At 32.5% G+C, this 12,234-nt stretch overlaps 1 protein-coding gene across 4 annotated transcripts in view; it reads right to left on the bottom strand.

Annotated features, from left to right (window-relative positions):
* Positions 1-12,234, bottom strand: part of gem (transcription factor CP2 like gemini) — a 48,007-nt gene that overhangs the window by 11,810 nt on the left and 23,963 nt on the right. Inside the window, exons 1-10 of one of the 4 annotated variants that reach the window (XM_077429059.1) lie at positions 9,066-9,322; positions 2,067-2,322; positions 1,719-1,818; positions 1,525-1,642; positions 1,163-1,271; positions 895-1,080; positions 609-723; positions 386-530; positions 200-301; positions 4-120 (exon numbers count right to left, since the gene is read on the bottom strand). In XM_077429059.1, coding sequence (XP_077285185.1) covers positions 4-120; positions 200-301; positions 386-530; positions 609-723; positions 895-1,080; positions 1,163-1,271; positions 1,525-1,642; positions 1,719-1,818; positions 2,067-2,163 — 1,089 coding nt within the window. In that variant the 5' untranslated portion in view covers positions 2,164-2,322; positions 9,066-9,322. Of the gene's footprint in view, positions 1-3; positions 121-199; positions 302-385; positions 531-608; positions 724-894; positions 1,081-1,162; positions 1,272-1,524; positions 1,643-1,718; positions 1,819-2,066; positions 2,323-9,065; positions 9,323-12,234 lie in introns of those variants that run through there. The other 3 variants (XM_077429057.1, XM_077429056.1, XM_077429058.1) reach the window with 3 other exon arrangements.

Genomic DNA, 12,234 nt, shown 5'->3' with positions numbered 1-12,234 from the left:
TACCTTTATGTAAGCTCCTACTTCTTTGACAGGTTCCCAGTATATTTCAACACAATTGAGCATGGATTGAACATTTGGTTGATTGACATGGATGAGACCATAAGATAAAGGTAAATCCACCTGTAAATGATAAATTATTGACAGTTTACTGTTTAAGCTTCAATATTATGTGAAAATTTGGGAAAATGTAGGTTATTACTTCAACAATACGTTCACCAGGACGTTCACTTTGCCACAGAGACATTTGTTCACGTTCTGCAAACTGAAGTCTACGTTCATGAAAACAAATCCTAATTACACTCTGAAAGAAAAAAATACATGAAACGCTAATTAGTTAAAAATACTAACACGCTATTTTTAACATATGTATTTTAAAATTTAAAACCTTGAATAATTTTCCTTTAAAATGACTAAGGTCTCCGAGCTTCTTGAATTTAATTTCATAAGATTGACACTGATTCAAATAAGTGAGCGTGTCCTCATTACATTTTGTTGCAATCGAAGTTGCAGCGGCAAGTATGTATTGAAAACTGTAAAAAATCACAATGAAAAACTATATGAACTGATTATTACTACATATAATAAAAAAATAAACATTAAGTCATTACCGATTATCTGATAATTTTCCTTCGGATGAAGGAGACGTAGAAGGCTGTGGTGTCGATTTATTCGATGGACTTCCATACATGTCTAAGGGCGTGTTGGTTGTGGACGATATCAAACCTAAAAACGAGATGTCATTAAACAACACTTTTAAAAGTATGTACATCATTTTAAATCATCTGGTCGAAATGATTCCAAGATCAGTTGCAAGTATTTAGCTCCATTTAAGTCCAAATATTGAAAATAAACAGACAACTGTGTTGACCATTTATTAGTGTATAGATATATTACCACTTGCGACTTCCATAACGTTTTGGTCATTGTTAATAGGGGATGTAGTCATCGATGCTTGTATTTCATTTTGATACAACATGGGCGACGAAACAATAGCTGGAGACATTTGAGTATTTCCAATTGTCACATTATTATTATGCATACCTATTTGGTTGTTCTGTTGATGACTGTTGTTCACGATGCCTACAATAATTACATACATATATGAAATTAAATATGTACAATATAAAGTTGGAACAAGTTTCTTATTTGAATGAAAAATTACCTTGCTGTTGATTTATACCACCATCACTGCCATTTGTTTGGTTAGCAGCAGGTGCTTGATCGGAGTTGCAATTAGGATTAGTGCTGTTTATTCCCATGCCCCCATTTATCTACAAATTGTAACAATTTCATATATGTATAGTTATTAAAGAGTTCATTTTTATTTAAAGTAAAATGAGATTTATTTATATTCAAAACATACATAACTAACAGTTTGTGGGGATTATAAAAATTAGCGTTGTTTGATTTTAAATATACATATGTATATTTTGTCGGCATGATTTTGGTATCATTCAAATGTCAAAAAAGCCAAATAATTTATCAATATAATTCCCATTTACATATTTTAACATATTAACTAACCATCATCTGCTGTCTAGCCAACCACGGAGCAGTGCGTGGTGGACTAGGCTGTTCTCTGGATACATTTGTAGGGGATGGTATTTCCTGTTTGAACACGGGCAGCGATAATAGTGCATCACTGAGTAAAAAAATAAACAAATAAATAACATTCTATTGATTGCATTGTTTTTAAATATTATAATTATGATTATTACTTCATGTTATACGATGCATTTGACAGTTCTCCAGACAAGTCAATTTCCAAGTCATCCATATGCCAACCAGAAGTGATTCTTCCCGAGTTGATTATTTCACCTATGACATAAAGGTAAAATAGATTAGACATAACGCACACTATTTACAAATATAATACGAAAAAAAAATACATTAGAACAATACCGTATCTAAAATTGATAATTTTTTTTTAACAATTGACCAAAAGCAAAAAATAATCAAAAATATGTACTGATGAATACATTATTTGACAAATTCAATTTTATTTAATTTACAAAAAATATGATTATATGTAGTAAAATTTTAGTATTATGTTTGTATATTCTCACTATAGTCAGCCATTGAGATAGATGATTGACGAGATCTTAAAGGAACAGCTCCGATAGCTCCAGTTTCTTGTACCAATCTTTTGATAGCTTTTCCCATGTTCGATTCCAAAAACAACACACTACCATAACGTCCACTTAGAAACACATTATTAATTCAAAACGACTTTGTCTTTTATTTTAACAATGTTTAAACACAACTTAAACGTTCATATTAGATCATTTCACAATATTCATTAAACGCAAATTCAAAATTTGGCTGAATTGAATAGATATAAAAATAAACAATTAGTTGCTCGTGTAGATTCACTTTTGATAATCTGATGTTACGAATGGTGCATAAAAGCAAAACTTATGAAATGAATAATTGGTCAATACTGGCTTTTAAATACAGAAGGGTCGGGTCACAAGGCGATATCACATAATCGGTTCATCATTCGCTCTTATCATACATACATACATAACTATGAAAATTAAACGCAACTCTTTGAAGTTAATTTATATACTGCGTTAAAAATCAACCATAAGAGGGTTGGACACCAGCGACTTGTCCATACAAACGTATTACACTTCTCCCTTCCTCAATTATGGCACTAGAGAAATTATTTTTTAATATGCTATGGATATCCACCATTGGCATGTTTCTGTGGTTTTATTTTTTTGATTAGTTATTTTTTATAGGAGCTAGGAGCCGCCAAACATCTATACAATCCTCTCTTTTTTACACCCACGAAAAGAGTCCAGCGTGCTTATTTAACGGTAGATTTTTAAAAAAATACGACCACACAAACATAGAAAATATCTTTCTCATACTGATGATGAAATTTTTTTTTAAATTGGTCCAGATTCAGAGGAGAAAACTGGAGAATACGAAACCTCGATTTTGTCAATTTCAAATAGGTATTATCTGGTCGAGGCGCAACTGTCGCATTCATTCATTATATATATATATATATATATATATATATATATATATATATATATATATATATATACATATATTTATATATATATATATATATATATATATATATATATATATATATATATATATATATATATATATATATATATACATACATACATATATTGATATATATGTATATTGTCGCATTCACTCAATATATGTACATATACATATATCGAAGAAAGGAACGGCAACAAAATTAAGGTTTCGGGTATTCAGCCCTCTTAATATTTAAAATGAGTAAATATAAAAAAATAGATTTATGGCTACTTACGATTCCGGGCGAAATAAAATCATTAAAAAAATCAAAGAAGATTTGTGAGCAACGTGCATATGAATGATATGCAGGATCGTAAATAAAATGAAGTAAATTTTCATTAATGACAATAAAACATTTCCAAGAAACTTAATAAACAATATGCGATAAAATAATTAGCGTATATGTATGTATGTACATTGTAATTATGTTAAAAAAAACTAATAATTCAATTTTTAAAAAATTAACAGTCATCAATACAAAAACCTCACAGGTAGATATGGAAGTTTTATTACATTATATTGTGAAACATTATATATTACACAATTAACTGATACATACAATACATATGAACATATCTTGGTACAGTTGATAATAAACATGTTTGCCTACTATGCGAAGATATGACAATGTAATGATGTTATTTGCCGTCTGTATCTCAGTCTAAGTAATATCTCAAGGGAGACAGTGTCGGAGTGGAAATAGAAATTGTATTGAAACCCAGACGTGGTGGCATATTCAAAAATGTGAAAAATATACGACTCGAGAGCCTCATTGATTGGTTGAAAATAAAAGCTGATCACATGTAATACATCAGAAAACTGGTGTAGAGTCAGTTTGCAATTTGTCAGTACTCAAGCAAATGTCGAGGCGAAACATTTTCACACTCATCATATTACATCAAGTAATGTAAATATCTATAGCATAGCTAAGTCAATTACTAGTATCAATTTATCAACAATTCTTTGAACATTTTTCAGTTTGCACTATATGGAATTGTCAGAAAGGGGAAATATGATGTATTTTTTAATAGAAATACACATAGTATATTTGATTTTTTTTAATTTAAAATGAAATGTGAAAGATAGTTTCGTTTGTAAAACCTTGTATTTCAGGAGATGATGTGCAAAGAACCAAAATATCATACGTCAATTATAAAACTCGAATTGCGTCATTAGATTGATTTGCGCCTTTGATTAAAATACGTGCTGCACTTATGCCTGCATTGAAAATCCACCTATAAATTGAAATTAGTGCATCGACATTAATTACTTGTGGATATGGCATCAATACACGTGCCGTCGCGATAATGTACCAAACTGGGAAACGGCGCGTGTAAGAAATACACAAAGTAAACAAAATCCCAGAGTAAACAAAATCAGAAATTACAAATGGAAAGCCTAGAAAATACGCGCAATTTTATTTCACTACATTGTGCGTTCAATGAAGAGTGACAAATCGATAAATTTAATATGTATTATACATACAAATTTTATACGTGCAAACTCCACTTCATAAATGATTGCTTCAAATAAATATTATTATAACACAATTAAACACAGCAACGAGAAGAGAAATCTTCCGTATCAAATTTCGAAATTCAAAAATTCGTGAAACGTACATATGTATGTATGTACATAATTGTAAGATAGTATGTATCCTGCTGATCAGATTTAATATACTTTATCTATCTCCTGAAAATAATGTACTGATAAGAGTGTGATATTGATAGCAAATGAAATTTCAAATGATTGAAAAGTTGTGTCATATGGTTTTGGATAAAAATATCTCAACTTCAAATTCATTAGGAAAACTGTCGTAACTAAAACTTATAACAGAAACTATATAAATAAATGTAATATTTTATTGAAAAAAAAAATCGAAATCCACATATCTATGTACATATATGTACACGAAATGTATAAAACTCCAATGATAAAATTATTATACAGAGTGCACTGTAGATTGATGAAAACCTTTAGGGGGGTTATAGAAGAGGTCATTTAGAACAGTGCTTCTCAATTACATTCATGTTACGGACCCCTAAATCTGAAATAATTAATTCCCGGCCCCTAAAAAATTTGTTTTTCCAGTTAAAAGGTTTATTTAAAAAGGTAATGTGGAAAAATATTCATAAATGAATATTTGTACTTTCTACTGAGAAATCCTATGGCCCCCAGGGGGCCGCGGCCCCCAATTTGGGAAGCACTGACTAAGAAGGTATCTAGCTATACTTATCTTAATACAGAAGTCTTACAGTTATCAAGATAGTCCGGCGTTTTAACTTTTTAAAAAAATCTTGAAATCTCGTATACACTGGTAACCATAGAAGTAGAATGCATAGAATGGTCATTGTAAACAAAAGTATCGTCTAAAAGCGAGCCATCGAAGAGAGAGACGGAAAGTCAGAAGAAAGACAAAAGAGAGAGAGAGAGAGAGAGAGAGAGAGACGGTTTAGCAAAAAATGAGCAAACAATGAACAAACTCTGCCGCGCAGAATTTTTGTAGCAACATTTTTGGAGGCTGACATTCTATGCATTCTACTTCTATGCTGGTAACACAATAATAAACGGTGCTATCTGGTTGTTTTTTTTTCTTTCTGTTACTATATCCCGTACTATAAGTCAAAGAGTTAACCCCCTAAAAGGTTTGCATAGATGTAAAGTGCAACCTGTATATATAATTGGTGTAAAGCGGTGGTTTATCCCTATGCAGTAGTTTCTCGGCGGCTACCCATCGTTTGTAATTAATTGTCCATATAAAACCTACTAGTTTTCATATCCTACTTACATAACAATATAATAATAAAAATTATTAGTTATTTGTTTTATTTTATATTCATATTTACTTGCTTTATATATTTTTATTCATCTTTCATTATACATATGTAGTATATTTGTATTATGACCACAATGACGCTTTGGGGCTACCTGTCAAGTCACTGTGGTATTGATTTTTTAAAATAAAATAATGTATGTAAATATTTTATAAAAAATCATCTTTGAATGCAGTGCATACATATATTTAAATATAATAATCTACACAATAACATCATAGAACCCGTATGATAATAATATATGTAGATTCACAATGAGTATATTATTATATTTAGTGCAATACATATGTATTATTTACAAAATTAATCAATAGATTTTAAATGATAGACTATGCACGATATGATTAAGTGATATGATTAGGTATTTAAATAAATAAATCTAAAATGTCAAAATGTTCATTGTTGTCTACATACTATAGGTACAAACATATATATGTACTTGTACTACTGTGCGTTTATTGAACATATGTGTACATACACTGCAAATCAGTCTGCAATTAAAGTGCCATATAAAGACTGTTATCTCAAGATAACAGCAAGATGTATTTCTTTTGTATGAAATTGAAATATGGAACAATTTCACGGTCAATCGATTTACTAACAATATATGTATGTAGCTTATATTTATATAATATTGTATGTATAAATGTAATATTGATTTCAGTGAAAATTTCAGAATTATCAATTTTAATGTTATCTGAAATTTCCCACGATATTACTGAGTACGATAAACACCAAAACAAACACTAATCTATTTTCAGTACAGCACTTAATAACGAAGAGCCGTTTAGTTTAACCTTTTATTGGTCAGTCAATGATAATTCATTCGTGAGATACGTACATACGTACAACAATATTGCACTAATAGTCATCTCATGAACATGCATGAGTCATTACTGCAATAAGAAACGTCTTACAGTGTTTTATATTACAAAAATCACAATTTATTAAAAACGTCATTCCTTTAATGGATTCAAGTTGAAAAAAAACGTTTAAAGGGCTCCAACATTCTTCCAAAACTCGTATATGGTTTAAGTTAGGATAGGCCACCAAATTTGGTGGCCCTAGTTGTAAACTGTGAATTTGTATAATGGACAAGTAAACATAAATATTAAAATTTTGGCGACATCTTTCAAATAATAAATAGCAAATAATAATAAATAACAACAAATAATTTAATAATTATTTGTTGTTATTTATTATTATAGTAATGTAAAAAAAAAACAAAATGGAGAAATAAATATTTCGACTAATTTATAGTTCCACTGGCACGAATATTCTAATGAAATATACTCATGGTGTAACATTTTTCAGATACAAGTGGGCTATAAAAATTAAAATTAGCTTTTTTTAACTGCGGCGAACTGGAATTATTTCACGGAATCAAATTAATTCACAGCGGTAAAGAGTGATTAAAAACTGAATAAAACACATATTTTTGGGATAGTTTTCTCATTTTGAGTTTGTCTACATATGTATATTCATTAAAACTACTGAAAAATATATATATATATATAATTGTGCTACAGTACTAGCTATATCAGCTGGCAGCCAAGATGAACTGCACTGCCAATTTTTAAACATTGTATTATGCGATACGAAAGTAAAATACATACGAACGAATAATTTAATAATACGGTCAATGCAATTTGAAATTATTATATTGATGATAGCTTTGCTGTTACTAAGTAAACAAGTTTTGATACGATATATCATCATCACAAGAATACTTACATAATTAAGCAAGAATAAACAAAAAATATATACATATTATCGTTTGAATATTTTTTATATAAATATATTAACACTTCGAGAAAATAATTTACTAAACAATGAAAAAATTCAAAAGAGTAAATCACACGCTTTTATTAAAACAATAGATGATAATTATTGCTACTTAGCAACTTATGTATGGTCAAGAGCTCAGAAAAAACTCAATTTTAAGTTTTTTAGTGTTAAAATTTCTTAATCCAATCGTTACATTAATTTTTTTGTGAGCAAATCCGTCGCGTTGAAGCAATTTCAGTTATTTTTATAAACTAGCTAAGCCCGGCATGCGTTGCAATGCCACAATAACGCATACAATTCCCGTTCCCGTTTTCTGACTTATCCAGCGTTTTGGTTCGTGCTTCTCGATGTGTTTCGACAAGTAAACGTTTCAGTTTCAAATTAATACTTAATAATCAAATTAAATTACAGTAATGATAATTTGTCCGAAAAACGCATTTGAAATTATTCAATTGTTTGTTTATTTTACCCTAACAACGCAGGTGGCGACGCGAACACATTTGAAATTAATGCGTTGCAATGCCACTCACTCCTGTTTTCCCGTTCTCGTTCCCGTTTTTGGGCGATTTCTTTAACTGAAACCATCGCAGGCATGCACACAATAACTCATGTGAGTTTCATCGCAATCGGTTGAATGCTATAGGAACGCATACGTGACAAACAGACAAACATTGATTTTTATATTGAATATAGAAGACTAATTGTTTTACCCGGCTTCGCTCAGTATTTTTAATATAAACAGCTTAAACATGGCGAATCTAATAGTAAATATTAATTTGTCTTTTTATTAAATTTATTTGAATCGCAAAAAATATAATTGAATTGTCGTCATAGAAACTTTTTTTTGTTTACGAAATTCCCAACCAAAGATACTTACATATATACATACTTGCATACTTACATACATACAAAGTCTCTTTCGAAATTATATATTACATAGATAGAAGATAGATCAATACTTCAAAAAGATAATTTACTAAACAAAGAAAACATTCAAATAAATAAATCACATGCTTTTATTAAAACAATAGATGATAATTGCTATTTAGCAATTCAATTTGAACTTTTTTAGTGTTTTTTAACTTAAAACTTCTTAATCCAATCGTCAAATGAATTGTTTTATGATCAAAAACGTCTTGTTGAAGCAAATTTATATACCAAAATCGAATAGATGATGTATTTTTCAGTTTTGTAAAGAGAACAAATCGCCAATGATGTCAGCCAATGAAAGATAATGGCACGACATGTAAACGACTTTAAACTTTGCATGCATATTCATACGAATAGTTCAATCAATCGACGAATTACAACCAAACAGAATGAACTTCGAACCGATTTGACATCTCAAAATAAGTGCCCTGTTCACTCACTCACATTTTTTCAATAAATTGTTTCATTTAATTTTATTATTCACTGATTAATTTAACGTTGCAAGATGTTGCGGCAATGCGTAAGCGTGGTCGATGGCGTTTCGCGCGTGAAATTTCTCTCATCGCAAGGTGAGCGCCACAATTATTCCGCGTTTGGATTGTTCGTACAGATCGTTGCAATTTTCCGGTTTGATCCGGTCGGAGCGGAAAACCGGACGAGATGTGTCGACGGCGCGAACCGGACTGGCAGTCTAGTCGTCTGATAAGAGGACCGGCTGATAACCCGCCGCGTGCGAGTATAGTGCGTTCGCGTCGACCACGCAGGTGCTTCCAACTGAAAAGAATCCAGTTCTGGGGTGTCCTTTGGTCGGCGACGATAACCGGAATCGTCGACTTATCACCCCATGAGTTTACAAACAGTGCTGTATGTTTGAACTTAAAACAACTTTCCGGTTGGAGATTACCAAATCCGAGATTTCGATGTTCCATGACAATCTATGACGTATAAAACGCTGGAAATTCGCTCTAGTGTGGAAAACGACAATCAAATATTATATGTATATTAAACAACAACATACATACATATCTGTGGTTATTAACCTTTATTAGTTCACGAACTCTTTGGTTAAAAGTAAAGCGGCCACTTACTAAAAATGTTCATTTTATAAATTTCATTCATCGCGGGGGGTGAAAATTTTTTCAAGAAAAATTTTCAAGTATACTCAATTTTGGGCGTAGTTTTTTTTTTAGTTTTTCTTGAGAAAAATTTTATCGCGTGAGAAATGGGAATGTACTTTTATTTATGTGGTTTGTTTGAATCGTGCTAATTTTCAGTCTCCGTGACGAGACAGAATGTTAAACGACAGAAAACGCAAATATCGGAAGGCAAAGATCGAAAATCCCGTATTAATCTGCGCGCGCACATTAATACGGGAGGAAAAGCCTGTTCCTCTTGTTCCTGTTGTATCCTGCTCGCGCAAATTAAGTGAGTATGTACCGTTTACCATGCACTATTTTTTTTTTGATCTTTCGACTTAAGATCTTTCGATTTTCGATATTTGCGTTTTCTGTCGTTTAACATTCTGTCTCGTCACGTAGACCCGCTAATTTTGTGGGTGACCGTGAAAATGTCGACAGTGAAAAAGTCGAAAATATTCGTTTGTCATGCATACATATGAAAAACGGTCAGTATATACATATATCAGTGGCGTGCGGTGAAACTGTCTCTCCCCCCGTCGTACATCCTCACTTAATTTGCGCGAGCAGGATACAACAGGAACAAGAGGAACAGGCTTTTCCTCCCGTATCCTGCGCGCGCACATTAAACAAGGCTGTATGACAAAAAGAGAGATAATTTCACCGCATGCCACTGATATATATTATATATACATAGTACCGTTTACCATGCACCCTTTTTTTTATCTTTCGACATAAGATCTTTCGATTTTCGATGTTTGCCTTCCGATATTTGCTTTTTCGACCTTTTCACTTTCGGTGCCGTGAGTTAGCCCCAATTTTGTATCTATGTATCATAATTTAGTATTTTGTTGAAAATTTTAATAATATTTATTTAATATGGACTCAATGGGTTTGTTAGCTCTTTGAGTGCTGACGTCTTTTCTGTCCACTTAATTAGAACAAAATTATTTAGAAATCCAATAGAAAGCAGGTATAAAAATTGTGGAGGAGTGCACTCCTCTGTTTCCTGTCTCCGAGAATGCTGTTCTGGTGGTTGCAGGAATCATCCCGATCGATCTGCTCGCGAAGGAGAGGAAGCAACTCTTCGACGGCTCGAGAGGCAATGCATAAGAATCCCGAGAAGCAGCGACACGCAGGCGGAAGGAGATACGGCAAGAACTGATGAGGTGCTAGCAGAGGCGGTGGGACAAAGAATGTAAGGGACACTGGACCTACAGAATTATCCCATCCGTGGGCAACTGGGTTGAGAGGAAACACGGGGATACCAGTTTCCACTTGACACAGCTGCTGACGGACCACGGCAACTTTGGCAAGTATCTCCACAGGATCAAAAAGGAGGCCGAAACAAAATGCTACTACTGCGAAGCCGAAGTGGACGACGCAGAGCATATCCTTTTCGTGTGCCCAGTTTGGGCGGAAGAAAGAGAAAGAATGGAGTAAATCGGAGTGACCTCACCCGAAAACCTGGGCTAGAAGCTAATAGAGAAGATGGAAGCTTGGGTAATCATCGACACGTTCGCGTCAACGGTGATGCGCAAGAAGGAGGCGCACGAACGAGAGAGAAGAATGCATGTGAGATGAATGGAAGAAAGAAAGAAAGAACGACGATGAATGAATGGGCCCCCACTCTTTGAAGTAATACACAGAGGTCGGGGGGTGGGGTTTAGCCGGTAAAAATCCGGCACTACCCTGCAGTTCGGACTGTAGGCTGTCTTCCGAAGATTCCCCACCTCCAACGCAGCGAAAAAAGAAAAAAAAGTATAAAAATTGTAGCTAGTCCAAGCAAACCCTAGATAACTACCGCCGAGGATTGTAGGTAGTGTAGGTAATGGCGTGACGCGATAATGTAAATCAGAAAAAAAGTAATACAGCGTTATAAACGAATATGTATGTCAGTATGTATGTAAAAATCGACGCAACCTGACGCGACTTTACATCGTCGAACTCGATAAAATATAGTCTTATTGTGTTGCGTCACGCTACTATTTGAATTTAAGATGTAATATATTTTTGAGTCTACTGAAGCGAATTTAAGTGATATAAATAACTAAGGGGAAAATTTTAGTCGAAAATTATCATCTCATGCATGTATGTTGCCATTTATAAAAAATATTTTTTATAGACATTTAAATATGATGTGTACCCTACATTTGTATGTTAAAACGAAAAATTGTATTTTTTTACATTTGACACAATTATTAATTGTAATGCTTTGATATCGTTGTGAAAATGTTGAATAAATATGTAAATTCAATTCGTGAATTTGATCAATATTCTATTTCAGGGGTCCCAAACGTACGGCTTCTTTACGGATTTCCCATGTTATAGTCCGTCTTTTCCAACTTAGACTGTTTTCAAATTCATCAATTACACGACAGCATTTTTTTCAATGCTACCTGGAAAGGCTTAGCGGGTATTATTCTTGTTTATTTTGTTACATACTCAAAAAACAACGCCTATCGGCGTATTTCGGG

Source organism: Arctopsyche grandis, chromosome 4 (genome assembly GCF_051622035.1).
Source record: "Arctopsyche grandis isolate Sample6627 chromosome 4, ASM5162203v2, whole genome shotgun sequence".
NCBI lineage: Eukaryota > Metazoa > Arthropoda > Insecta > Trichoptera > Hydropsychidae > Arctopsyche > Arctopsyche grandis.
The sequence above is the reverse complement of the archived record's forward strand: the minus strand, read 5'-3'. Positions and strand labels throughout refer to the sequence as shown.